General features: G+C 47.0%; 2 protein-coding genes and 2 long non-coding RNA genes across 5 annotated transcripts; 3 read left to right on the top strand and 1 right to left on the bottom strand.

Moving 5' to 3' along the window:
- Positions 1-825: 825 nt before the first annotated feature.
- LOC307205727 (uncharacterized protein) lies at positions 826-5,527 on the top strand. The gene is made up of 2 exons (XM_079958483.1): positions 826-1,638; positions 3,798-5,527. The coding sequence occupies exons 1-2, from the start codon at positions 1,383-1,385 to the stop codon at positions 4,172-4,174; spliced, it is 633 nt and encodes a 210-aa protein (XP_079814609.1). The 5' UTR covers positions 826-1,382; the 3' UTR covers positions 4,175-5,527.
- A 1,560-nt stretch (positions 5,528-7,087) lies between these two features.
- On the top strand, positions 7,088-14,910 carry WDR74 (WD repeat domain 74). Its single transcript, XM_079958282.1, has 11 exons — positions 7,088-7,244; positions 8,343-8,452; positions 9,256-9,377; positions 10,090-10,153; positions 10,938-11,081; positions 11,538-11,639; positions 11,927-12,027; positions 12,634-12,689; positions 13,327-13,469; positions 13,739-13,795; positions 14,289-14,910. Exons 1-11 carry the CDS (start codon positions 7,184-7,186, stop codon positions 14,490-14,492), a joined length of 1,164 nt encoding a protein of 387 aa, XP_079814408.1. The 5' UTR covers positions 7,088-7,183; the 3' UTR covers positions 14,493-14,910.
- A 6,313-nt stretch (positions 14,911-21,223) lies between these two features.
- LOC307205817 lies at positions 21,224-24,671 on the top strand. Of its 2 annotated transcripts, none has more exons than XR_013834074.1 (3): positions 21,224-21,498; positions 21,601-21,879; positions 24,326-24,671. It is a non-coding gene; the product is annotated as an uncharacterized lncRNA (long non-coding RNA). The 2 variants fall into 2 exon arrangements; XR_013834075.1 differs by having other exon boundaries at positions 21,225-21,428.
- Positions 24,672-26,313: 1,642 nt separating this feature from the next.
- LOC307205882 lies at positions 26,314-27,187 on the bottom strand. Its single transcript, XR_013834151.1, has 2 exons — positions 27,017-27,187; positions 26,314-26,754 (listed from the first exon to the last, which is right to left on the bottom strand). It is a non-coding gene; the product is annotated as an uncharacterized lncRNA (long non-coding RNA).
- Positions 27,188-27,281: the final 94 nt, after the last annotated feature.

Below are 27,281 nucleotides of genomic sequence, written 5' to 3' on the forward strand. Positions count from 1 at the left end.
AGCTATTGGGGCCCCGCGCCACAACCGCGCGATTTCTGTTCTCATCCTGAGGTAAAGTTCTTAACCTGAGGTACTGGGCTAGTAGAGTCTGTAACCCGAAGTGTTTGAAACCCGAGGTACCACTGTATGTAGCAATGGGATCTGGTGAGAATCATTTGCCAGACATCCCTGCTTGGGCTTTGTTGTTTAGTCGTATCTGACTCTTCGTGACCCCATGGACCAGAGCACGCCAGGCATTCCTGTCTTCCACTGCCTCCCACAGTTTGGTCAAACTCATGTTGGTAGCTTCGAGAACACTGTCCCACCATCTCGTCCTCTGTCGTCCCCTTCTCCTTGTGCCCTCCATCTTTCCCAACATCAGGGTCTTTTCCAGGGAGTCTTCTCTTCTCATGAGGTGGCCAAAGTATTGGAGCCTCAGCTTCAGGATCTGTCCTTCCAGTAAGCACTCAGGGCTGATTTCCTTCAGAATGGAGAGGTTTGATCTTCTTGTCCATGGGACTCTCAAGAGTCTCCTCCAGCACCATAATTCAAAAGCATCAATTCTTCAGTGATCAGAAATTATTCTGGTTTTACTACACTGACTGGCAGCAGCTCTCCTGAGTTTCAGACATGAAATATTTCACAGCGCTACCTGGATGTGCCAGGGATTGACATGCATGCCAGAAATCTGCTTGGTTTCACATGGGACATTTCCAGTCCTTAAGAACATGAGGAAAGCCTGCTGGATCAGGCCTAGGACCCATCTAGTCCAGCATTCTGTTCTCACAGCGACTGACCATATGCCTGTGGGAAACCCAAGCACAAGAGCGCTCTTCCCTTCCTGTGGTTTCCAGCAACTGGTTTTCAGAAGTATTACTGTATTACTGTGGGGCAAAGCACAACCATTGTGGCTGGTAGATACTGATAGCCCCCTCTTCTCAATGAATTTGGTGTCCATCAGAAATGAGTCACACAGTTTAACTCTGCGCTGCAGGCAGAAGCCTCTGCCTCCTTGCATGCAAGGTCGATTCTTTATCACCGTGTCTGGCTCCTCAAGGCCTTCATCAAGAAACATGCCTCCCGAGTTGTTGTTCTGGGCACCGTCCCAGAGATCAGCAGGGCAAAGGAAGCCGCTCAGCCTTCGGCGGCAAATCCAGACCTCGCCCCGGCCTCTGGCATTCCAAGGCCTCTTCTAAAAGCGTCCCTTGGCAGTTGTTATTCTGGGCACCCACCCAGCAGCTTCGCAGGGGCGAAGGAATCCACACAGCCTCCGGCAGCAAGTCCAGGCATGCCGCCGGATCCAGCCCCTCGTTAGCCTGCCCCCTTCCTCTCTGTCTCTCGGCAGCGGGAACCTTGGTCCTGGCACCGACCCACAGCAGGCCTCGGCCCCCCTGAAGCGTGCGATGGGTCATCAATGGCTGGCTTTGGCTCTGATACTGGCTGCCGCAACTGCTCCCAACCGCACGGCAGGCAACGTGCCTGAGTCAGAGGTCTTGGACGCACCCTGCCCTCAGGAAGACAACCCGGAAGCACCGTCGGGAGAGCCGCACGTGGCGCCCAGGTTCAGCACATGCATGCTGCAGTGCGCTGCGCAGGCAATGCTCGGGATGGTTGGCGCCAAGAGCTCCGTCTCCTTGAAGCTCAACGAAGGCAGGGAAGGTAAGGGAGGTGGACGGCCACCCAAAGCGAAGCTGCCATGCCTGCCTTGGAATCCCAGCTGCATAGCCAATCGAGCGGCAGCAGGGAGGGCTCCACAGGCTCCACCCCAGGGTGGCTTCCCTGCTCCGCTTGCAGCTGCTGGGCGTCACAGGAGCTGCAAGGCCTCCGAGTGCTGTGGGGAGGACGGGGGAAGAGGCAGGGGGGTCACTTTTGCATCCCACCCCACCCCCCGAAAAAATATATTGCGGGGAAAAGGTTGCTGATTTCCATAATATTTGTGTGTGTTGATTTGTATGTTGAAATGCAAAGGTGTAAATAATTATAGGAGACAACCAGGGCTTTTTTCCTAGCAGGAACTTGCCAGAACTCGGTTGGCGCCATTGCCATTCTAAGAGAATGAGGGAGGTGTTTGTGGTGAGTTCCAGCACCTCTTTTTCTAGAAAAACAGCACTGGCGACAACTATTTTGCGTGCGTTCAATATGTGCACGACCGCACACATGCGCATCGCCAATAACCTGGAAGTGGCATGCAAAAGGGGGGGGGGGAATGGCTGCTGAAAGAGCACGAAAATGGCATGAAAACAGCGCCTAGCAATCCCATAAGCCTTTGCAAATACAATCCCAGAAGCCTTTGCACCGACCGTTGAGGCCTGTGGAGAGTCGGTGTTTGAGCAAGGAGGTTTTGAGGGTGTTTTCAGGCTTTCAAGGGTGTTCCCAACACACGCAATTTCACTTAATTGTGCGGTGCCTTGGTACGTAACCCCCTGTTTAAATGGGGAGTTGCGTGTACAGTAATTTAAATATCATGGTTCCTCTTCCCCTGGGAACAGTAGTAGTTTGTTAAGGGTGCTAGGAATTGTGTAAACTACAGTTCCCAGGATTCTTTGGGGGGGGGATGTCAAATGCTTTAAACGTGCCTTAAATGTATGGTGTGTTCACAGCCATAGAGAGGAAGATGGAGATCAGTCTGTGTACCTCCTCCATCTGCTGTCCAGGTGCAAGTGCTGATGGGGGGCATAGGTAGGCTTTACCCTTCCCGCTACATGCAATATGGAGCTAATATGGGCCTACTTTACAGGGTTGTTGTAAGGATAGCATGGGGACTGTTTTGAAAGCAAGAATACACAGGAAGATGCTTTATACTGAATCAGACCATTGGCCTGCCTTTCTCAGTACGGTCTACACAGACTGTCTGCAGTACCTCCAGAGTTTTGAGCAGGGTTCTCTCTCAGCACTATCCAGAGGTGATACAGGTTGAACCTGGGACCTTCTGCATGCAAAGCAGATGCTCTACCACTTTTGCTGCCTTCTGGTTTTGCAAAAAAACAGAGCAACTGTTAAGATGAAGGACCTGGAAGTCCAAACTATATAGCCATTGAACTGTGCAGGGTTTGTGGGTTATTTTAAAAATATATGTTTGCAGGCCTGTCTTAAAGAGGCTTTGCTATTTTGCTCCTCTGACTGACAGCTACTGCCCTGATGGACTCAGGCCTGGGAGGACAGAAGTGTTGGCAATCTGATTTGAGGCAATTTGCCCGTGATTACCAGTTGATGGGAATCACAAGCAAGGAAAACATTATTGCACTCAAGCCCTGCTAGTGGGCTTCCCAAACGTACCTGTGAGATTGGGGCCTAATCCAGCAGGACCCTGAATACCAGCTGTTGGGACTTGCTAGCAGCGAGAGCATTGTTGCACCCAAGTCCTGCTTCCCACTGGGGCATCCAGTTGGCCACTGTGAGAAATGGATGCTGGACTCAATGAAACTTTGGTCTGATCCAGGGTCATGGGTTCAAGTCCCACATTGGGCAAAAGATTCCTGCATTGCAAGGGGTTGAACTAGATGACCCACATGGTTCTATGTAGTAGGGCTCTGCCTAGATTGTTGCTGTTCATATATTTGATTTCATATCCACCCCTTCACCTGAAGACACCAGGGAAGGTTACCCCAACTGAAAATTCAGTATTCAAAACCGTTTAAAACAAAGTACAATCACACGAATTACAATCACAGGCACAGGGCGGGTTGAAAGACCTGGGTAAATGTTGTTCCCAGAAGCACCTCATGGTCACTGACACACTCCTTCAACTGGTAAAGGATGCTGAGGCCTATTTTTCTGGAGGGATGCTAACAATGGCCCCCCTTTGTTCTCTGTAACAGGTGAGGACTACGAATTTTGCTGGATGCTGCATCTCCGCTGCCAGAAGGGAGAGAGACTCACCAAAGCCTTTGTCCTCCTGAACCTGGAGCAGCCCCCAGGAGGAGGCCAGCCACTTCCCTACAGGCTCCTCCTCACCACCCCTCCCTCCCTACGCCAGTACCTGCGAGCCCGCCAAGGGAACCGACGTGCACTGTTGAGCAGGGAAGCCTGCGGTGTCCGCTTCGACGTGACCGAGCCCTTCCTCAGTGCCGAGGGAGGCCAGGAGGCCAAGATGTGCGTCAAGGCTGTCTGTCCAGAAGACGATGCCTGTGGGGCCTTGCGTTGCCCGCCTTTCTTGGCCACTTTGTGGCGCAGCGTGCCCAGGCCGGATGGCTAGGCAACAGGAACGTGGATGGGCTCGCTCCACGGTGGAGTATGATGCCTAAGCAACTGTTGGGACTTGAGGGTGTGAGGGAAAGGGCGCACAGACTGATATACGCACAAACACACACTCCAGTTCTGCCATTAGCACGTCGGAGGTAGTTTCCTGACAAACTTTACTTCAGTGTTCATTTCTGCTTGGCAGTGTCAAAGTTACGTCAAACAACGGAAGCAGATCTTAATATATATCTATATTTGTATATGCTAAAGGGAACATCGAAGGAACCAAAGTATCAACCAAGAGTCTCCAGCATGGTACATATGGGTGCAATGATGCATTTTCATATCTTCCTCCAAGGCTCACAAAGCCTCTGAGCCCACACTCAGTCTCTTTGCCCCCCTTGTCAAGAGGGTGGTTATCTTTTTCTCCTTTGAAATGTACAAAGAGCTGAAGGAGGAAGTTGGAAGAATGATGCTCTTTCCTGCTTCCTCTTTCAGCTCTACGTGCTTTCCAAAACTCAGATGAATACTACTGGATCCAGCTTTCCCCCAGATCCCTCAGCAAAGCAAAGACTGTCTCTGCGCACGATCTGTCTTGGGTGGGATAGAGAGAAGTGACCAGAGTGACCATTGGTATAAGCCAACAAGTAGGGATATACATCTATAGTATGCAAAGTGTCACTACTCCCAGGTTGCAACTGCTGCAACGTAAGGGGCTCAGCTGGGTGCCAGAGTAGGGTAAATGGCTCTAGCAGAGCTCCAGGTCCACATGGTATGCTTAAACTTGCTGACACAACTACCTTAAATATGCTTCACCCACACTGCCATCTAGCAAGTGATGTGCTGTGGGCACCAGAAGCAAGTGGGAATGGAAGCTGCTGAAATAACAGCAGCTGTAGTCTGGAGGAAAGGCCATAGCTCATTGCTGGAACATCTGCTTTGCATGCAGAAGGTCCCAGATTCAATTCCTGGTATCTCCAGGTAGGGCAGGGAATACCCTCCACCTAAACCCCTGGAGAGCCACTGTCACTGTATGCAATACTGAGCTAGATGGACTAATGACCTAATTCAGTATAAGGCTTCTTCCTACAGTAAGACAATGTGAAGCAGGTTTCTCTCTCCCGTGGCACCGCCTGGATGTCTGTACCGCACACTCAATGCTTATAGATGTAAAGTTAAGATGTATCTTTTTCTTCAAGCTATGGGGATGACGGATGTTTTCTGCTGTTGGAATTTCTGTTTTATAATGTTTTTGGTTTTGTGATTTTTATATATTGATGTATTTTAATGGACTGTAGTTTACTGTCCTGGGAATTTTTGAATCGAAAGGTGGGTTACAAATCTAATAAAACATCATCATCATAAAAAATGATACAGCTCTCTCCCCTTTGACGGTAGATGCCAGAGTAAGAATGTGATGAGCTTGAATCCTGCGAAGGCAAACACACCTTAGATGAGTGGTTGCCATGCCAGAGAAACTGGTCAATTGCCTTCCCTGGATGGAGTTGCACTCCCCCTGAAAGCGTGGGTATGCAATCTGAGTGTGCCTCTGGATCTAGCATTGTCACCAGAGGCCCAGATAACCTCGTGGCCAGAAGCACCTTTTACCAGTTGCTACTGGTGTGACAATTACAGCCATTCCTGGACTAGGAGAGCATGACCATTGTAATTCAGGCACTGGTGACTTCAGTGTTAGTTACTGTAATGTACCGTATGCGAGGCTTCCTCTGCGATACATCCAGAAGCTGCAGTTAGTGCAGCATGCTGCAGAAGGTTGCAGACAGGAGTGGGACCCTGCCTGCATATAATATCTCTGCTCAGAGATTTGCACAGATTCCTCATCTGCTAAGGACCAAGTTCAAGGTGTTACTATCAGTATATAATACTACTAGCAGCTTGGGACCAGTTAAGGAGCAGGATCACCTTACTTCATATATGCACGCTCAACTGTTTGATCTGTGGAACTGGCACTGTAAAGGTGCCACATATATGTTTTCCACACTTGGAAGAAATTGATCTTTTAGCAGCTATGCTTTGGAACTCCCTGCCTATTGACACCAGGCTGTGTTCTTTTGGTACCCAAGGTCACCTCAGTGAGGGCTGAGTGCAGATTCAAACTCCGGTCTCCAAGGTCCTAGTCCGACACGCTAGTCTAGTCTCTTCTCGGTAATGGCACTCATCCTGTGCAACACCCTCCCATCAGATGTCAAAGAAATTAACAACTATCTGTTGTTTAGAAGACATCTGAAGGCAGCCCTGTTTAGGGGTTTTTAATTATTGATATTTTAATATATTTTTAATCTTTCGTTGGAAGCCGCTCAGAGTGGCTGGGAAAACCCAGCCAGATCGGCGGGGTATAAATATATTGTTGTTGTTGTTGTTGTTGTTACAGTGGTACCTCGGGTTAAGAACTTAATTCGTTCTGGAGGTCCGTTCTTAACCTGAAACTGTTCTTAACCTGAGTTACCACTTTATGTAATGGGGCCTCCCACTGCTGCCGCACCGCCGGAGCACGATTTCTGTTCTCATCCTGAAGCAAAGTTCTTAACCTGAGGTACTATTTCTGGGTTAGCGGAGTCTGTAACCTGAAGCATCTGTAACCTGAAGCGTCTGTAACCTGAGGTACCACTGTATTATTTTTATTATTATTATTAAGCACCACACTGGTTTCCTGTGCAGTTATTCCTGCAGGGCTCGCCTGACCCTATCCCCATTTCGGAGCTCTATTTGCCCGCAAAATAGTCTCCTTCCCCAGCTGAAGCTCACTCAGTAGGGTCTAGGTAGGAAGAAGGTCCATAAACACCCCCATCGCTTCGCTTTCAGGAAAACAAAGGGACCACCAGGAAAGGGGAACGGCGTACCAGTGGGATTGCTAAGAGTGCAACACCGAGGAAGCTGTGCTGGCGAATCAGCGCGGGGCCTTAGTAACATTCTCTTCCGGTGTTACACTCTAAAACGTCCGGCTCAACAGGGATTTCGGGACAGGACGAGCTTCGGGAAGTCCAGAGGCGGAGCGACAGTAGAAATGGCGTCTCCGGCGCGGGGTAACCACGTGTGGGTGGGGTCCGAGACGGGCATCCTGAAAGGTAATGGAGGGTACGGGGCTCGACCGCTACTTGGGGTGGGATGTCTATTATTCAGCGACTCTGGGGAAACGGAGAGCTTTGTGTGGCTTTCGGGGAAATAACTGAGGAGGAAGTGTGGGTAGATGCTGTTCCTAGTGGCAGGAGGGGGGTGAGGTTGCCCGCACCCTTACAACAAATTATGGTGCTTTGGGCTTTTGAGCATGTACAGAGTGCCTCTCCCCTTTCTGAGACACGATTTGAAAGAAGTACATTATAGGTAGTACATGTGAAGGAAGGGAAGGTGATGGGGAAAAGAGGGTGGTTTCTTGGGTGGGGAGCATATATGTGTAGACAATGAATGCTTGTTTGGAGGGCGGAAAAAGTGGGATAGGCAAATGAACAGAAGAGGCTAGGCTATTCAGTAGGCATTAGCCATAGTGGCTCAGTGGAACCTCCAGCTCTAGAGGGACTATACCTTGGAATTTGCTGAGGACAAGCGACAGGGGAGGGCAATTGTCTTCATGCCCTGCTTGTGAACTTCATGGAGGCATCAAGGTTCGCCAGTGTTGAAACTGTGATCCTGGAATAGGTGCACTGTTGGTTAGGTCCAGCCCAGTTCATGGTATGCTCTTAATGGGTAGGGGGAGATAGGGGCACTGTAAATAAGGCCAGAGGAGATATAGAGTGAGGCTTATGGGGGAGGGGAATGCAGCAAAAGGCTTTTACATAAATACCCATCACTTACCAGTCTAGTAGCTGGATGCTGTTGCTGTGCCTTTAAAAGGGGCTTGATCAGCTAAGTCTTGTAAAGGGGGTTCCTTTAAATAATTATTGGCTGGGACTGGTAGGAGTTGTAGTTAAGCAACATTTGGAGGGCCATAGGTTAGTCACCTCTGGTGTAGATCAAGTCCATGTTAAAGGTCACAGTGCCAGGAATGGTTGAGAAGTTGCCAGGAGGGAGCTAGATTAGAACACTGCAAGGAGCAGATAGAGGTCCACTAGCCCCTCAGCTTCCCCTTTCCTGGTGGTTAGTGACACAGGGAGAGTTTGCCATCGACCTGTTTCTCTTTTCCCCCTTCCCAATAATATCCCTTTCTTTCTCTTTTCTCCTCCTTCTAGGGATCAACCTGCAGAAGAAACAGGCCACAAACTATAAGTCAGGAGATGGGGTGCTCAGTCGACACGAAGCTGTTACTGCCATGTGTTGGGGCGATCCCTACGAGTCTGAGGTAATGGGGTTGCCAACTCCTAATGCATCTGGCAGTTTAGGGGACTGGATGCTGGGAAAGAAAAACAGGATACCTCATTGTATGGGAAGCTGCCTTATAGTGGGTTGGACTGTTGGTCCCTCTAGCTCAGTATTGTCAAAAACAAACGAACAAACAAAAAACCCTTCCCACAAACCCATTTAAAAGGGTGTAGAATATTAATCAGCCAAAGGCCTAGCTAAAAGGAAATATTTTCACCTGGAGCCTAAAGATGTATAATGAAAGACAAGCCTCCCTCACAGCTCCTTGTGCATAAGACCTATGCATCTAAGCCATGGGGGAACACTAACAGAAACTCTCCTGAAGACCTCAGAGTTTGAGCAGGGATCATGCAGTGCCTGAAGTATCCTGGACTCAAGTTGTTGAGGATCAGTACAAGAACGTTGAACCTGACCAAGAGCCATGTGGGCAGCCAGTGCAAGCATTTGGGCACTGGAGTTATGTGCTAGCGATAGTCTGTCACCACCAGCAGTCTAGCTGCAGTGTTTTGCACCACCCAGAGCCTCCGGAACAGGCCCAAGGGTAGCCTTTACAGAGTCTTCCTTGTATTGTCTTTTGTGACTGGCAGCGTCTCTCCAAAAGCTTTTCCTATCCCCTGCGCTTGAGGGCATTGTAACTTGCAATGGCAGAGGTTTGAACCTGGAACTTATTTTTGCATACATTCTCTCACTGAGGTGCAGTCGCCTCTCTGAAAGAATGCAGCCAGGGAGGTGCACGTTTGTTTCATAATAGTTTCTGTTTTCTTTCCTTTTGTTTCCTCCCAGATCTTTGTGGGATGCCTTGATGGATCAGTCAGATTGTTCAGTACTGAGAAGGGCAAGTTTACTGAGTCACGAGACTGTCTAGGAGGCGAGGGACCCTTTTGTGGCTTGGCTGTGCTTGACAAGTAAGTCTGAATCCCTTCAAATCCTTAGCCTTCATCTACCTCAAGGAAAGGACAGACTTCATGTCAATTGAGATGACGCCCATGGATTCAGCAGGGATGATCCTTGGGTGCTTGTACTTTAAAATGCACTCTCTTAGGCTGCCACACACATACGCACACCAAACTTCTGAGGTAGAACTACCAAAAGTACCCTCTGTGCCAGTCTCAGCACCCGAGAAGATCTGTAGTGAAGGAAGCAATCTTTCAGGTATTTTGGGGCCTAAACCTCAGGGATTCTAATTGGCTTGTAAGACCAATTCTCCCCTAGCCATGGCCACCTGCCCCAGATGTGAGGCAGATAAAGATGTAGCTATAAAGGAACAATCAGGAACCTTAATCTGTGCCAGCATGGTTCAAATTCAGAACCTTTTAAGTTTGGCACCCTGCAGGCCCCAGAGATTGCTTCCACTTGGAGGTCCTGAGTGGTGCCTGTCAGCTGATCAGTTGTGACTTCAAGCCCCCTTTCTGATTGAATATTGGCTGTTCAGCACACAAATGTGTGTTCTTTTCACTGAGTTGTAGGAGATAAGGCTTTGTGGGTTTTTTCCTTCCTTGGAAAGGATTGCTACCAGCTTGTCTTATGCATTCTCCACATTTATGGCAAATTAATTTCTCTCCACCTCCCTCCCCTCTTATCTCTCTTCCCTTTTCATGGTTCAACAAATCTGTACAGTTCCCTCATCACCTGTGTACAGTCTGGTTTGCTGAAGGTCTGGCGGGATGCTTCGTCGGAAAATGTGAGTCCTATCTTGGTGTCTGAGGGAGGTGGGGAGGGGGAGAGATGGGTTCCAGGCCACACAATAGCCTTTTAAGGAGCCACAACGCTTTTTATTGTGTGTTTTTAATTTTTCTAAATACCTTTGCAGTCTTAAGTGCTAGAAACTTGTTGGGTTTTGTTTGCTGAAAGAGCTGATATGTTCAGGAAGTTAAATTCTGCAGATTGTATCCCATACTTTTTCTACTCAGGGTAGACCCTTTGAAGCTAATGAGCTTAGGTTTGTTAATTTGAGTGGGACTCCACTGAATAGAACTTAATTGGATTCAACCTATGACTATATTCCTGTGGTACTGCACCTTTTGCACAAAGCTACTGTAAAATGACAACATTTTTTAAAAAAAACAAACAAAAACCCTACAACATAATTGTTGCTTTATCCATCCTTGCAGCAAAAGTGGATTTCTCGCCACCCTCTTCGATGCTGGCATATTTTGGGGAGGAGCTGAGAATGGAAGCGTCTTCCCCAAGGCCAGTCATAGCTACTTAGCTGAGGTTTATGAACCTGCATCTGGCAGGTCCTCATGTTAGGTAGCCTGTCTGCATACAGAACCATAGAATCATTGAGCTGGAAGGGACCCAAGGGCCATCTAGTCCAACCCCCTACAATGCAGGAATCTCAACTAAAGCATCCATGACAGATGGCCATCCAACCTCTGCTTAGAAACCGCTAGGGAAGGAGAGTCCACATGTATTTGTCTTGGCTTTGTACACCTCCACCACCAGCTCTATCTCTTGCATTGCAGCTGGAGGTCCAGGTGGGCCCCGGCGTGTGCCGCATGCGCCAGAACCCGGAACAGCCTCACCGCGTGGCCACAGGCGGGAAGGAGAACTGCCTCAAGGTGTGGGACCTCCACCAACCGCAGGAGCCCATCTTCCGAGCCAAAAATGTGAGTTTGCTATTCTGTGTAAACAGCCTGGGCTCCTTTCTCCTGTATTAGTGCATGGATAAGGGCGTAAGAAGAGCCCTGCTGGATCAGGCCAAAGGCCCATCTGGTCCATCATCCTGTGCCTGTAGTCCAACCAAAAGCTGGCCTTGAGCACCACAGCAGCTCTCCCCATTTGGAGTTCTCAGCAGCTGCCATTCAGAGGCACATTTTGCCTCCAACTGTGGTAGGAGAACAACATGGCTAGAATCCATAGACAGCCTTTCCTCCGTAAATTTGTCCAATCCTCTTTAAAGGCCATCCACGTTGGTGGTCACTACCACAACTGATGTAAGCAGATTCCATAGCGCAGTTCAGGAAGGATTTTTTTCCTTTTCAGATTCTTCAGGATGTGTCGTGTATTGGAGAATGGCACACTCTTGCCTTCGTTCACACCATGCCTTGCCCTCTTGTCAACAGGTGCGGAACGACTGGCTTGACCTGAGGGTGCCTATCTGGGACCGGGACATGCAGTTCCTGCCTGGATCAGAGAAAATTGTTACCTGCACTGGACACCACCAGGTAGAAGCTGGGGAAGACAGATATCTCCACTACATATTTCAGGAAGTTAGGCATTTGTTCTCTATGCATTTGGACATCTCTTGAGATATCCTAACCAAATTTTGCACAGTGCTTCTATGTGTCCCTCGGAACATTGTCCAGAAGGGGATGGAAAAGGTTCCCCATCACTGCATAATAGTATTTGGGAGTGTTACAGGGTGGTGGTTGCTGCTGCTGTTGTTGTTGGGTCTTTCATCTGAGGCTGAAGACTTCTGCTCTTCATCTTCTTGGTCTTCTTCTGCCTCCAGGTCCGGCTCTATGACCCCAGCTCCCCACAGCGGCGCCCTGTGTTGGAAGCCACCTTTGGGGAGTACCCGCTTACTGCCCTCTCCCTGACCCCTGACACAAAGTGAGTTTCTCTTCTCCCCAGTGCTTGGAATGAATGAGTTTGGTTTAACAAACTTCAATGGATTAGTTCAAAGATCTCCCCCCTACACCTGAAGGCAGTTCCCATAATTGCCAGGTGAATTAAATGTGAAGGAAGTTTGTTTCAGGGTGGAACTTGGAACGATTTCCAGTTCATCTTCAGGTTCATTCTATTACATGTGCTTTACTACTTCGTAGATTCCTTGGGCATTTTAAGTTTAAAGATCATAATTGTTGGGGTAAATAAGCTAAATCATTCACATTACACCATGTGGTTGTTGTTGTTTTTGTTAGTCTTCTTAAGCTTATTTAATTCTTTAGCATAGCAGTTTGTAACATTCTGAATGCTGGAAAAAATTGCGAGGATTATTTGTGTGAACCTGGACTGAATGCGAGCATTTGTCCCTTTTCATATTGTAAAGGGACAAATGTGAACTGGAACTAGTTCCTTTAAAAAAAATGAACTTCTCAAGCTCTGGATACAATCCCCAGCCTACAGTATCCTTGGCTGTTCACAGCTAAGGGCCTACATGGATGCTGTCCCTTTGCAAAATTGGAAAAATATAATTCCTCCTTCTTTCACTTACAGTGCTGTTGTTGTGGGCAGCTCGCGTGGGGATGTGGCAGTAATTGATTTACGGCAAGGTAAGTAAGAGCCAGAATGATGGAGTGGGGAGGGGGTTTTGGATCTGAGGAGCAAGGTGGGCTAAAAATGGAGGGCAGAAGGACATATTGATGTACAGCTGGAGAGACAACTCTTTGATGACGGGAAGGTTCTTTAAAGCAAGACAGACAGCAGCATTTGGCCAGGCAAAATTCTCCTCCTGTGTTTTTTAGTCAGAGGTTGTTGCCAGCCTTTGTGGTCACATTTTCAAGCTGGGGTTGCAGACACTCTCACTCTGAAACTACACACACCCTTGTTCTGTGAGGCCTATTCTGTTGGCTACAAAATGGTTCCGTACCCCAAGGCAGACCAAGTGGGGAAACATGAACAGTAGAAGACTACCTCCCTTTGGATCCTTTACTTGGAATCTTGTAGTCTATGAACCGCAGCCATATGCAACTGACTTAAAATTTCCTGTTTAATTCCACACAAGTGCAAAGAAAAACCTCATAGCTTTTTCTTCAAGTCTGCCTTTGCAACAATATCTTACTATATAATATATTTGTAAGGCTGTCGCCAAGCTGCACTTCACTACATTCCAAATTCCACACTTGAGTAGTGTAGCTACACCATACCTGCTGCCCTCGTAACTCAGCCATTGTTGTCGTCATGTGACAGGGCGGTTGCTGAAGTGCCTCAAAGGCTTCGCTGGGAGTGTCCGTGCCATCCAGTGCCATCCTGTGCTTCCGCTGGTGGCCTCATGCGGGCTGGACCGCTTCCTTCGTGTGCACAATCTCCAGCACAAGCGCTTGGAGCATAAGGTGAGGAGGAGCCCAATACGACAGTGTTGCTGGAGGTTGCATATAGATTGTGGGGGAACCTCCCATCAGTGCCAGCCAGAATGGCCAACATTCAGTATTAGTGGGTGGTATGATTTTGGATTCTCAACTCCCATCATCCCTGGCTGTTGGCCATGCCAGCTGGGGCTGATGAAGCTTGAGTTCAACAGCGGCTGGAAGACATCAAGATGGGGCAAGCTGGTGGCCTCCTCTCTGCTGTTTAACTGAACTATGTCTCTGTTTGGTTACAGGTGTATCTGAAATCTCGATTGAACTGCCTGCTGCTAACCAGCAGAGAAAAATGGGAGGTGAGTCGAAGGGACTGAGGAGGAGGTATTATAATAATTCCTGGTTGCCAGGAGGCTCTGAGCACGGAGCGGGAGAAGAGGGTGGGGGGATTGTTTTGTCTGACAAGTTGAATGCGTGCACAGATGGAAGATTGTGTAATAGCACATTTAATTTCACCCTCATACGTAAAATAGGCAATCAAATGTGACGGGTTGTATCATCTGTTAGTCTTACTGAGAGTATACCTATTAAATTAACCAACATTAGGGCCCATTAATGTCAGTGGACCTACTCTGAGAACATAGTTAGGTGCCACACACTTATTGTAACAGGAGACATGAGTCAAGAAATCACGGGCATGCCTGTGTTAAACAGGTGCCTCTTTAAAAGCCGGCAGCATGCCAATACAGATGGGCACTCTCATATTTCAGCAGGGAGCACATTGCATGCCACTGATGCCACTAGGGAAGCCTGTATTAAGGTGCAGATACATCCTTGATCTTCTTTCTCCAGGATGAAGGCGCCGACCCTTCAGTTGACCTCCAGAGTGACGTGAAAGAGGAGGAGGAGGAGGTGGATGAGATCTGGAACTCAATGGAAGTGGTTGCCGCCAAGCGGAAAGCAGAACGACAGCTGTGCTCTGACGTGGGGAGGGATGCACCCCGAAGGGACAAGGGCCTCAAAAAGCCGAAGAAGATTAAAAAAGCTGAATCTTGAGATCTGGGTGGGGGGAGGGGGTTGGAATGACATTTGCCATTTTAATACTGAAGGAGGCAGACATCACCAAAGTGCCTGAATCTCAGCCTTGGACATGGGTTTGCCACAAGCAAAGGCCTTGGCTGGCCATGGGAGAAAAAGAGACAGAAACATTGTGAGCTGCTTTCTGCTGCCTCGTAGGACCGGTTTGCTATGGGGGTGCTTTTAACCTCATAGCAGCCCCAGGTTATTTTTTGGATCTGGGGAGCTGGTGCGGCAGGAATGCGAAGTTTTATAGCAGGGGTTTCATTTCAAGAACCTTGTGGAGACAACAGATTTTCCCCCTACACGTTTGAAATTCTCCATTTTTCCTTCTCTCATTTTGGCTGCTGTGCAGTTAAGACCGCTTGAAGCTATTAAAAAGTACCTTCTTGCACAACATGTTCTGATTGTGGGCTATTTTTCCCCTGTGCGGGGTTTCGGGTAGGAGAAAGTGTCACCATTCCCTGTCCTGCTTAGGATTTCCATTTCCATTTTATTTTTAAGGAGTGCGTAGGAGTGATGTGTGGAAGCAACTTCTAACTCCCCAAGTTTGGGACCACTCAGGATATTATTGTTTTCATATCCCAACTCAGTGTGGCTTACACAAATTGAAACAACACAGATAAAAGTTGAAAAGTAATTAAACTATAATAGAATTTATACAAAAACAACTTATTAAAATACAGATAGTAAAAATAGCACAGCATTAATGGAATCCCTTTCCTTTAAAAAAAAAAAGTCCGTTCCCAAAAGCCTACTAGAACAAAACATTGTTTTCAACTGCTGGCAGAAGGATAGCAAGGAAGGAGCCAGCCTAGCTTCACTAGGAAGTGAATCCCCACATCTGGAAGGCCTCCTTCCACATTCCCACCAAATGTGCCTGTGAGGGTGGTAGGGCTGAGAGAAGGGAGAGAAGATCTCCCCCAAAGATCTCAGAGCCTGTTTGGAAGGATTTGATAATAACTTTGGTTGGCATGCATATATCTGGTATGACAAGGTTAAAGTGTATAAGGGTTTTAAAAATCACATTGTCAGGAAAGCACTATATAATGTTTGGATACGGTATAAAGATTTATTGGAAAATAAAACTCCCAGGTGGCTCTCACCTATGGAGGCCAAGGAGGTAAAGAAACTTAATATGAGAACCAATTGGCCGAAATATTCTGAAATTTTAGAACAAGAAGGTGGTGAATTTAAACTACAAAGTTATGAGAAAATAAAGTCCAAGGTACGAGATTGGCTCCATTATTTTCAAATAATGGAGGCCTTCAAACAAGACAGGAAAATTGGTTTCCAGGTGGAGAAATCGAAATTAGAAACAGAACTGTTAGAACCCAATACTAAGAATTTATCAAGAATGTACAACTTGCTGTTGAAGTGGAATACATTAGATGAGACAGTGAAGTCTGCTATGGTTAAATGGGCACAGGACATAGGTCATGACATTATGTTTGCTGACTGGGAGCAGTTATGGACCACAGGTATTAAATTTACGGCATGTAATGCCTTACGAGAAAACATTATGAAAATGATTTACAGGTGGTACATGACCCCAGTCAAGCTTGCGAAGATTTATCATCTGCCCAGTAACAAATGTTGGAAATGTAAAGAGACTGAAGGTACCTTTTTCCACCTTTGGTGGACCTGCCCAAAGATTAAGGCCTTCTGGGAAATGATTTATAATGAAATTAAGAAAGTGCTTAAGTGCACATTTAACAAGAAACCAGAGGCATTTCTCTTGGGTATGGTCGGCCAGTTGGTGCCGAAGAAGGATAAGAATTTCTTTTTGTACGCTACTACGGCAGCAAGGATTCTTCTAGCAAAGTATTGGAAGACACAAGAGCTACCCACGCTGGAGGAATGGCAGGCGAAAGTGATTGACTTTATGGGACTGGCAGAAATGACTGGCAGAATCCGCGACCAAGAGAAAGAGACTGTGGAAGAAGATTGGAAGAAATTTAAGATGTATCTTAAGAATTATTATAAAATTGAGGAGTGCTAAAATGCTAAGGGAAAAGAAGACGTAGAATTGCAGTGGAAAATTGTGTTTAATTTTAGGGTGGAATTGAAAAAGAGAATGAATTTACATTTAATTGGTTAAGAAGGCTTGCTGAATAATGGTTCAAAATTAAGGATGCAAAAAGGGAAAGGTATGGGGAAGTCCGGGAAAAGAGGGTTATGGAAATAAGGTTAAGAAAATATGAGTTTTTGTGTTTGTTTTTATGTTGTTTTTGTTTATGTTAAAAAATTGGAAATTAATAAAAATCTTTAATAATAATAAAAAAAAAAGATCTCAGAGCCTGGGCAGGTTTGTGTCGCAGAATATGGTCCTTCAGAGAGCCTGGGCATAAGCTGTATAATGCTCTATAGGTCATAACCAACACTTCGAACTGAGCCCAGAAACAGCCAGTGGAGCAGTCGAAAGAAGGGAGTAATAGGCTCCCTGCAACCAGCCCCAGTCAAGAGTTTGCCTGCAGCTCTTCGTTTGTTGGAGTTTTCAAGCACTTCAAATAAAGCCCTACATAGAGCATGTTGTTGTTGTTGTTGTTGTTTAGTCGTGTCCGACTCTTCGTGACCCCATGGACCAGAGCACGCCAGGCACTCCTGTCTTCCACTGCCTCCCGCAGTTTGGTCAGACTCATGTTCGTAGCTTCGAGAACACTGTCCCACCATCTCGTCCTCTGTCGTCCCCTTCTCCTTGTGCCCTCCATCTTTCCCAGCATCAGGGTCTTTTCCAGGGAGTCTTCTCTTCTCATGAGGTGGACAAAGTATTGGAGCCTCAGCTTCACGATCTGTCCTTCCAATGAGCACTCAGGGCTGATTTCCTTAAGAATGGATGGGTTTGATCTTCTTGCAGTCCATGCGACTCTCAAGAGTCTCCTCCAGCACCATAATTCAAAAGCATCAGTTCTTCAGCGATCAGCCTTCTTTATGGTCCAGCTCTCACTTCCATACATCACTACTGGGAAAACCATGGCTTTAACTATACGGACCATGTTACAGTAATCCAAATGGGATGTAACTAAACTAGATGAGAATTCTCCAGGAATGGACACAGCTGGCACACAAGATTTAACTGCGCAAATGCAGTTTTGGCTACCACATAAATCTGGGCATCCAGGCTCTGGGCCGAATCCAGTAAAATACCCAGACTGGGAACCTGCATTTTCAGGGGGAGTGTTGCCCCATCCACGATCGGATTTGCAGATTTATTAAAATGCATACTGCTATATACTAGAAAAGATCAAAACAGTTTCCAACAAGAACGTCAAGAGTTCTCATAAGAGACCGCTATTCCCCCTCACAGAGAGCGACAGTCTCCAGAGTGGATTAACCACGAGTGTCTTTTCCTAGGGAACTTTTGATATTGTACCTCTGTGAGGGGAGTGAGGGGGAAACTCCAGTTCCCAGGATTCTTTGGGGGAAGCCACAATAGTTCAAAGTGGTATAATACTCCTTTAAATGTACAGTGCGAATGCGGCCCAAGATTGAGGGGATGAGTGGAAAACCCACAGTCCCTGTGAGGAAAAGCTAAAAGCATTTGTGGTTATTTAGCTTAGAAAAAGAGATGGGTATGATAGATCTTTAAAATAATAGTAGGGTTAGAAAAATAATTCTAGAAACTCAGGGTCCTCCATGAAACTCCTTCATACAACATGGTAATTTTTGGACTTTTGCTGTGGCCATGGGGCTCATGACTACTGGCTTACAATATCATTGGGCAAATCCATGCAGGTCAGCTCTAGTAATCCCACTAACAAAAGTGGAGACTCCATTTCCAGCAGTAGTCAACCTCTGAAATGCAGGAAAAGGGGTATTAGAAGAGGAAGGTTATATCCAGGGGTCAGCAAAGTTTTCCAGCAGGGGGCTGGTCCACTGTCCCTCAGACTTTGTGGGGGGCTGGAATATATTGGGGGGGAGAATGAACCAATTCCTATGCCCCACAAATAACCCAGAGATGCATTTTAAATAAAAGGACACATTCTACTCATGTAAAAGCACACTGATTCTCGGACCGTCAGCAGACCAGATTTAGAAGGCAATTGGGCTGGATCCAGACCCATGGTTATATCCTTCATGAGCTTCCCAGAAGCCTCTGGGTTGTCCACTGTCAGAAATAACTGAATACAACCCCTTAGCTCCATTGTGAAGAGACCAGTGTAAGTCAAGAGACTTGTTAGTAACGGTCAGTGATTTTACTGGTTCTGAGCAGTAAGAGTGAGCTGGATATCACTAATTCCTGAGGGGAAGCCACTGTGGAGACTGGTCCATGAGGGCTAAATGTGGAACTCCCCCCACCAACCTCACTCTGCCTTCAGCCAGGGACCAGATGCCTAATTTCTTTTTTACTGCCAGTTGGGGTGAGTTTCTCCGCCATTGGCTGTGGCTCCACCAGAAGATAGGTTTCCCTGCCTTCCACCCCCCCATGTAGTCACATTGGTCTGTTGTAGTTAGAGTGCTGTGGCACCTTTAAGGCTAACAAATGTCATGGCCTCATCTTTCAAGGGCTAGAGCCTGCTTCATCAAACAGACCTTGAATATGATCCAGCAAGAGCTGCTCATATTATTCCACATCTTTTTTTTTTAATGTGCTATTCCTACAAAGAAACAGGGACGTGGGTGGCGCTGTGGGTTAAACCACAGAGCCTAGGACTTGCCGATCAGAAGGTCGGCGGTTCGAATCCCTGCGACCGGGTGAGCTCCCGTTGCTCGGTCCCTGCTCCTGCCAACCTAGCAGTTCCAAAGCATGTCAAAGTGCAAGTAGATAAATAGGTACAGCTCCGACGGGAAGGTAAACGGCGTTTCCATGCGCTGCTCTGGTTCGCCAGAAGTGCCTTAGTCATGCTGGCCACATGACCCGGAAGCTGTAGACCGGCTCCCTCAGCCAATAAAGCGAGATGAGCACCGCAACCCCAGAGTCGGCCATGACTGGACCTAATGGTCAGGGGTGCCTTTACTTTTACCTTTACTATAAAGAAAGCCCTTGAATGCCCCCCACCACAAAAGGACATATTATTATTATTATTCATATTCCCATAAAAAAAGCTTATTAAAAGTTAGACTTAAGATTCTACCCAAAACATTTCTCTTTAATTCTTACATTTTTATCCCACCGTTTTCTCCAACAAGCTAAGGCGGCATTCATGGTTCTCCCCCTTCTCATTTAATCTCCAAAACAACCCTGTGAGGTAGGTTAAGATGAGAATGAGTGGCCCAACTCATTGAGTTTCATGGCCGAGTCGGGATTTGAACCCTGCTATTTCCTGGGACGCAGGTGGCGCTGTGGGTTAAAGCCTCAGCGCCTAGGGCTTGCCGATCGAAAGGTCGGCGGTTCGAATCCCTGCGGCGGGGTGCGCTCCCGCTGCTCGGTCCCAGCGCCTGCCAACCTAGCAGTTCGAAAGCACCTCCGGGTGCAAGTAGATAAATAGGGACCGCTTACCAGCGGGAAGGTAAACGGCGTTTCCGTGTGCGGCTCTGGCTCGCCAGAGCAGCGATGTCACGCTGGCCACGTGACCCGGAAGTGTCTCCGGACAGCGCTGGCCCCTGGCCTCTTGAGTGAGATGGGCGCACAACCCCAGAGTCTGTCAAGACTGGCCCGTACGGGCAGGGGTACCTTTACCTTTACCTTTATTTCCTGGTCCTGGTCCAATGCTCTTACCACTGTACCACACTGGGTTTTTAATCATAACAGACTAACACAGCTTTCATACTATATATTGTATGTGGTGCAGTGTGTGGTTCAAGAGTGCTGGACTAGTACTGGGAAGACTGGAGCTCACAACCCAACTTGGTCACCATGCCGCTGTCTCTCAACCTAATCTAGGCATGGGGAACATTTAGTCATCCCGGTGTTGCTGAACTACACTTGCTATGTATGCTTGCTAGGGCTGATGGGAATTGTAGTTCATCAACAACTAGAAGGGCAAAGGTTCCCCACACCAGGCTTAATCTACCTCACAGGGCTGTTGTGGGGGAACCACTGAGGTCCAGCACCAAGGGCCTTCTGGTGGTTCCCTCGCTGCGAGAAGTGAGGTTACAGGGAACCAGGCAGAGGGCCTTCTCGGTAGTGGCACCTGCCCTGTGGAACACCCTCCCAGCAGATGTCAAGGCAATAAACAACTATCCGACTTTTAGAAGACATCTGAAGGCAGCCCTGTTTAGGGAAGTTTTTAATGTCTGACGCTGTATTGTTTTTAATATTCGGTTGGAAGCCGCCCAGAGTAGCTGGGGAAACCCAGCCAGATGGGCAGGGTATGTATGTATGTATGAATGTATGTATGTATGTATAAATAAATAAATTACCTGTATGTGATCTTGAGCTCCCCAGAGGACTGGTGGGATATAATGTAATAATAATCATTCTATTATTATTTAATGCTGCAATCTGCAGAACTGCCTTTGCTGATTTCTCCACCCAACATCTCTTATATGCCACAACTACCCTGTCTGCATTTTTGGATGCAGTTTGGGAAGCTTTCTGTGTCATTCTGCAAACTATCCCTACTACAAAACTCTCACCATTGACAGGGGCTTGGAGAGGAATTATGGAGCAGAAAAAAGGATGCCCATGTATTCTCTCCCTCCTCTCTTGGAGGCAATATGCTGGGAATCACAAGCAGGGAGAGTGGCTATTGCACCCATGCCCTGCTTTGGGACTGTCCATTGTGTCATCTCTTTGGCCATTGTGAGAAGAGGGTGTTGGACAAGCTATCCTGATCCTTTGGCCTGATGCAGCAGCCAGGCTGCTCTTACCTTCTCAAGGCAATGGGATTTGATTTTGAGGGGGAAATGTGGCTTTAATGCCCCTGGCAGCGCAATCGTATTTTTATTTTTTGTACCATATATTTGTAAACTTAGAGACTACTGTAGTTAAGCAGTATACTAAATTGCTTAAATCCATACATAAAACCAGAAGTAAGTCTCATTCAATCTGTATGGGATTTACTCCCTCCTAGGGAAACGTGCTAGGATCGCAGCCACCTTGGTAACGAAGGGAGTTGGGATCCGGGATCGGAAGGTGATATATTTTATAACAAACGCAAGTGATATAATATAAAAGAATAATCTTTTTTCTTATTTTTTTAAGGAAAACGGTGGATGATGGTGGGCAGAGTGAGGCGAGGCAACTTTCCTCCGCCAAAGTTGGAGCCGAGGCGAAAGCGTGACCTCACAAAAGCCGCCTAGGGAATAAGGCTGCGGCGGCGGCAGGCCCCTTTGGCGGGCCGGGACGGGCCCCGTCCAGGCGCCGCGCGGCGGGCGATGGGCTGTGTGGAATCCAATGAAGTGCTTTCCTCCGAAGGGCTAGACACAAACTCAGTAGCAGCACCATCCGCGCCCCAAACGACTGCTCCAGCCTCGGAAAAAGGTGACGCCTCCTCCGCATCCCCGATCGCAGGAGGGAATCCCGTGGAGGGGTTTCCCCTCACCGGAGCTGAGAAAATTCGGGGAATCCCCAGCGCCCTGCGCACGTGGGCGGGCAAGCCCTCGGATGGAACCTAAGGGGCGAGCGAGGTTCGAAGAGGGTGGGGCCTCGGAAAGGGGGCGGAGCTCGCGCATGCAAGTGGGAGGAGCTTGTTGAGGAATCGGCCCAGGCAACAGGAGGGAAGATTCCGATGGGAGGAACTTGACAGGAGTTAGGTGCATATTTTCCATTCCTGCTAAAAAGCTGAATGAGTAAATGCAGTTTCCAACTGCAATAAACCAGCTGTTAGCATGCTCCCCTATTATTATTATTATTATTATTATTATTAATTATCATTAATTCTGTTGGGAGCCACCCAGAGTGGCTGGGGAAACCCAGCCAGATGGGTGGGGTAATAATAATAATAATAATAATAATAATAATAATAATAATAATTTTTTGTTGTTGTTATTTCACATCATCACAGAGATGTGATGCTTTCACTTTTAAACAAAACACTGTTGTGTGATCAAGGTCCAGACCTGGTTAGTAAGAACAAGCCAGGATCAAGCTGAAATCTCAAATCCTAGCAAGTTCTAAAATCATCACTCAAGAAACCAAGGTTTTCTTAATCATATGTGTATAAAAGAGGAAAACAGGGTGCACAAGCCCAAATGCTCACTGTGGTTGTTCACACTGTAGGAAACCATCATTTTCGGGGTACTTTTATATTCATACATTTTTTCCTTGTAGATTTAATTTAAACCAGAAGCTGCCTTATACATTAGAGGATACACTTGCTGAAATTCCTTCTTCAGCACAATTATTAAGCCCTGTCCTTGTGCATCTGGCCACCCTGAGGAGAATATGCTTCTAAACAAGATCATGATAATCTAATTTACAACCTTTAAAATTAATCAGTAAATAGTGAAATAATAACCTAATATAAATAGCCTTTTCAGCTTCTTACCAATGTAGAAGAAACTGATATAGATTTTTTTTTTTAAGGCTGCAAATCTCTGCACATTTATCTGCAAATAAACCCAATTAAACAAAATGGGACAGCCTCTGGATGAACATGCATAGGATTGCTTTATAACAATGTAGACTGATGCTAGATTAGCTAACTGCAAATAATCCCAAACCTTGATAGCCCTGCAGAACAGGGGTGGGAACCTTCCAGATGCTGCTATCCTACAACTCCCATCATCCCATTGGCCACACTGGCTGGGGCAGGTAAGAGGGAGAGATTATTTACACAGAAGCATTCTGACCAGATAATGAGTAATAGCTCCACTCTATTCTCTGCTGGTCGGAATATATGTGGAGTAGTTCTGAGCACTACATTTTAAGAAGCATGATGATAAACTGCAGCATGTTCAGAAGAGGGCAACTGGGATGGCGAAGGATCTGGAAAGCATGTCCTATGAGAAACTGTTGTGGGGGACAAGGAAGAGGAGCAGGGTATGCTTACCCCGAAGAAGCAAATATTTAAGTAGACATGATAGTGGCCTTCAAATATCAGAAGGCCCGTCACACAGAAGACTGAAGCAGACCTCTTTTCAGTTGCTTCAGAGGACAGGATTATGTCCAGCAACAGTGGCTTGCAGTCAGTGGACTAGGGGGACTAGGTTAGTCCCCTAAATGTTCCTGGTAAATTAGAATGACGGGGTCCAAGAGCCCTCCCACCACCTTCCCAAAGCCCTCCCGGAGGCAGCAATGCTCCAATAATCTGTCAGAGGCCTGGCACCTCCTTCCCAAAGCCCAGTAAGTTTCTGACCTGCTTAAGATGCTCACACGTGCATCTCTCTCCCCCCATCACTCTTGCAAGCTGGTGCCTCTGGCCCTGTTCCCCTACAAAAAAATTCATTGCATGCCATGGACCAGCAAGTTGTATCTAACCAAGTTATACTGAGAGTAGACACATTAATGGATAGAAGTTCATCACATCTATTCATTTAAATAGGTCTGCTCCAGCTATGGCTACCATTACAACCCAATGTTTAGAAACTGGAACTTGGAGCCTCCATGCCTGAACATGCCGGTGTATCCATCTTAATTGCACCAGACCTCTTCTAACACATAGGGTCTGCTTGCGGGCTTTTTATAGGCACCTAGATGGCTCCTCTGAATAGAGGACTAGATGGGCCTTTGCCTTGAGCCAGCAGGGCTTTTCTTCTCAACACACTGCCACAGCAGCATGCAAGCTATCCCAGAACAGCAAGAGTTTCAGCGGCAGACAATGCCACCCAGCAAAATTGGTGCTTGTGGCATTGGTCTCTGGTGCCCAATTATGCCATGTGTTGGCACAGGGCCCTTTAGAGGGTTATGGAGACCAAAAGGGTAAAGCTGTCCTGGTTTTGCTGGTCCCCCCCCCCCATTGACATGATCTTATAATTTTTGTTTGCAGTGAAAAAAAAGAGAAGACATAGCTTAAGGGAAAGGTTGGCAACTGGGAAGAAGACATCTACCGAAGATCTGGGCCATCGGACTGAAAGCACAAAGATCCACGTGATCTGGAGACGTGTTTCTCTCTTCAGCACAAAGCGAGATTCCTTGAAGAGCATGAGCACAGAAGTGGCTGGGCCCAGTCATCTGAACAGCGATCAAGAACCTCAACCCGATACCTCTGAGAAATTTGGGGAAACTTACTGAGGAGAGAGAGAATGTGGACAGAGAATACAGAGCAGGCTATGGCAGCATTGCTGCAAAATACAGGCAGTCTTACAGCTAAGGGGAATAAACTTTAACTATCATGCATGGCTTTCTGTGAAATTCTTGGCTGCCCAAGATAGCAGATACCCATTTTGATAATGGTCAGGAAGAGAAAGGAGAGGACTAGTAATGGGAAGTGAGGAATTCAAACAGTTTTTTTGGGATCGTAATTAATTATGTGGGAAAGGCTTGGACTTTTGACCCATGAACACAGCGCAATATCCCATGCAGCAAGTAAAAGCCTGTCTTTTTATTCCTCACACCCCTTTCCATCAGATGTTTTGATGGATGGGCCAGAGAAAAAGTTAACATTTCCTACATCGGGGCCAGTTGCAGGTTTGAGGGACAAGAGATACCTTCAGTAAGCCTCACTGAGCTAGAGATGAGGAAACATCAGGCCTGGGGGCCAATTGTAACCCTCCAGGCCTCTCTACCTGGCCTCAGAACCCTCCCCAGGCCACTTCACTGGCTCTAGGTGCCTTTGCCAGGTTAGAATGTGCCTGTCCGTGCCTCTTGCTAGCCCTGATGGAGGAGAGGGAGGGATATGTGATTGTGCATAGAGACTAGCCTACTATGTTGTTGTTGTTTAGTCGTTTATTTGTGTCCGACTCTTCGTGACCCCATGGACCAGAGCACGCCACACTCCTGTCTTCCACTACCTCCCGCAGTTTGGTCAAACTCATGTTGGTAGGTATAATTTACATCTGTTGCTCCATCCATTTTACCTCTGGGCCCACCTGCCACTGAAATATGGCCCTCGGAAGGTTGCCCATAATTAAATGCCGCCCTCAGGCTGAAAGGTATTATCCACCCTTGATCCACTGTCATTGCAACTCCTTTGCCTCACCATTGCTTGACACAGCATGCCAATGAGGAAGCAGGCAGGGGTAGCAGCTCCTCATCACTCAATGCCACTGCAGCTGCTTCTCTCTGGGCCAGACCAAGAGGTACATGAGTAGGTGGTGGTTCTTTTGGCCTTGCAACACCATTAAAATGCAAGAAGAGGAAGGTGAACAAGCAGCCAACAATGGTGCAGAGGGTGAGAAGGTCCAGCAGGGTCTTTGAGCATGCCCCCAGGCGTGCCAACCATTGATGCCACCCCACCCTGCATGTGATAGAGAAATAAAGTCCCAGCTGACAGAACAGAAATATTCAGGGTCTTCCTTTCCTTTGAAGATTCTTAGTTTATGTGATTTTTTTCTTCAGTGGCCAAGGCCCACTTGTTTTCATTGATAGGGATGTTGCTGATGACTAGACTATTTAAAATGACAATTTGTTAAGATTTATTTTAGTTCCTCTTCTTCTAAGTTAGACCTCTGTTTGCTATCTCTGTATGTACTTGGCTTGTGTGGAAGTAGGATTTTAGTTGCTACATTCACGCAGAGCTTGCTACATTCATACTTGCTTGTTTAGGATATTCAGAAAAAGAAAAGTTTTTTTTCTTTCCAAGTGCCATCTGGCAGCCACAACAGATGGTGGGTGGGTTAGTTGGAAGACTGCCAACAGTGTTGGATCTGGCCTGCCCAATTTGTAGGTTCCAAACTCAAATTATGTTGTGGTTTATCGTGCACTTTACCTGCTAACACAGATACTCTGCTCCCAAGGAGTTTATTGCTGAAATATTGTCAGTGGGGTGGGGGGTAAAAACAAAGGGTAAAGAAAGGAAATGGATGCTAGAGCGTATCAAGGTAACATTTAATTTGACTACCAACATAAGAACACAAGAAGAGTGTGCTGGGTCAGGCCAATGACATATATAGTCCAGCAGCCTGTTCACTGTGAACAACTAGATGCTGGTGGGAAACCTGCAAGCAGCACCTAAGCACAAGAGCTGCTGTGGTTTTCAGCAACTGAAATTCAAAAGCCTTACTGCCCTGACAGTGGGGGAAGAGCACAGCCATTGTGACTAGTAGCCATTGACAGCCTTATCTTCCATTAAACTTTACTAAACAATGCATAAGGAAAGAATGGAGAATATGACCTCTTTGTAGTACTCTATTGTAGTGTTTCCGTACTACTTCATTTGATTTTGGGGGACGGACTGTAGTTGAGTGGCAGAACATCTGCTTTGCATGTAGGTCTTAGGTTCAGTCTCTGTTTACAGGAGGTAGCCGTGTTGGTCTGCTGTAGTTGAAAAATAATAATAATAATCCTTCCAATAGCACCTTAGAGACCAACTAAGTTAGTTATTGGTTTGAGCTTTCGTGTGCACATAAAAGCTCATACCAATAACTAACTTAGTTGTTCTCTAAGGTGCTACTGGAAGGAACTTTTATTTTATTTTATTTTGTTCAGTGTCTGGCATCTCCAGATAGAGCTGGAAACATCCACTGCCTGAAACCCTGAAGAACAGCTGCTAGAAAAGCCTCACCAGCCGAATCTCTACCTGTCACAACGTTTCTTCTTTCTTCTTCTTCTCCTCAGCTTGTTGGGTTAAGTTACGGCCCAATCCTACGCACATTTACTCAGAATCCAGCCCGACCCATTTCAATTACAGTTTACTCCCAGGTAAACCCTTTATTCTGGAATGCAAGGCCCCGCCGGCTCTTAGTTGCCTAGCAACAAAATCCCCACTCTACACTCCCTCCTCGTTTTCCAAGGATCCCGGAAAGCGCCCGCCTTTTGTCGCATAGCAACAGAGCCCCGCCTCC

This window comes from Podarcis cretensis (genome assembly GCF_951804945.1).
Source record: "Podarcis cretensis genome assembly, chromosome: 16".
NCBI classification, from domain to species: domain Eukaryota; kingdom Metazoa; phylum Chordata; class Lepidosauria; order Squamata; family Lacertidae; genus Podarcis; species Podarcis cretensis.

What these genes read in the sequence shown, in the direction of transcription:
- LOC307205727 (XM_079958483.1), top strand. Translation starts at nt 1,383, where the DNA reads ATGGGTCATCAATGGCTGGCTTTGGCTCTGATACTGGCTGCCGCAACT. An exon ending in GCTCAACGAAGGCAGGGAAG is followed by an intron (nt 1,639 to 3,797) that starts GTAAGGGAGGTG and finishes TCTCTGTAACAG; the next exon opens with GTGAGGACTACGAATTTTGC.
- WDR74 (XM_079958282.1), top strand. Translation starts at nt 7,184, where the DNA reads ATGGCGTCTCCGGCGCGGGGTAACCACGTGTGGGTGGGGTCCGAGACG. An exon ending in CGAGACGGGCATCCTGAAAG is followed by an intron (nt 7,245 to 8,342) that starts GTAATGGAGGGT and finishes TCCTCCTTCTAG; the next exon opens with GGATCAACCTGCAGAAGAAA. An exon ending in ACAAGCGCTTGGAGCATAAG is followed by an intron (nt 13,470 to 13,738) that starts GTGAGGAGGAGC and finishes GTTTGGTTACAG; the next exon opens with GTGTATCTGAAATCTCGATT.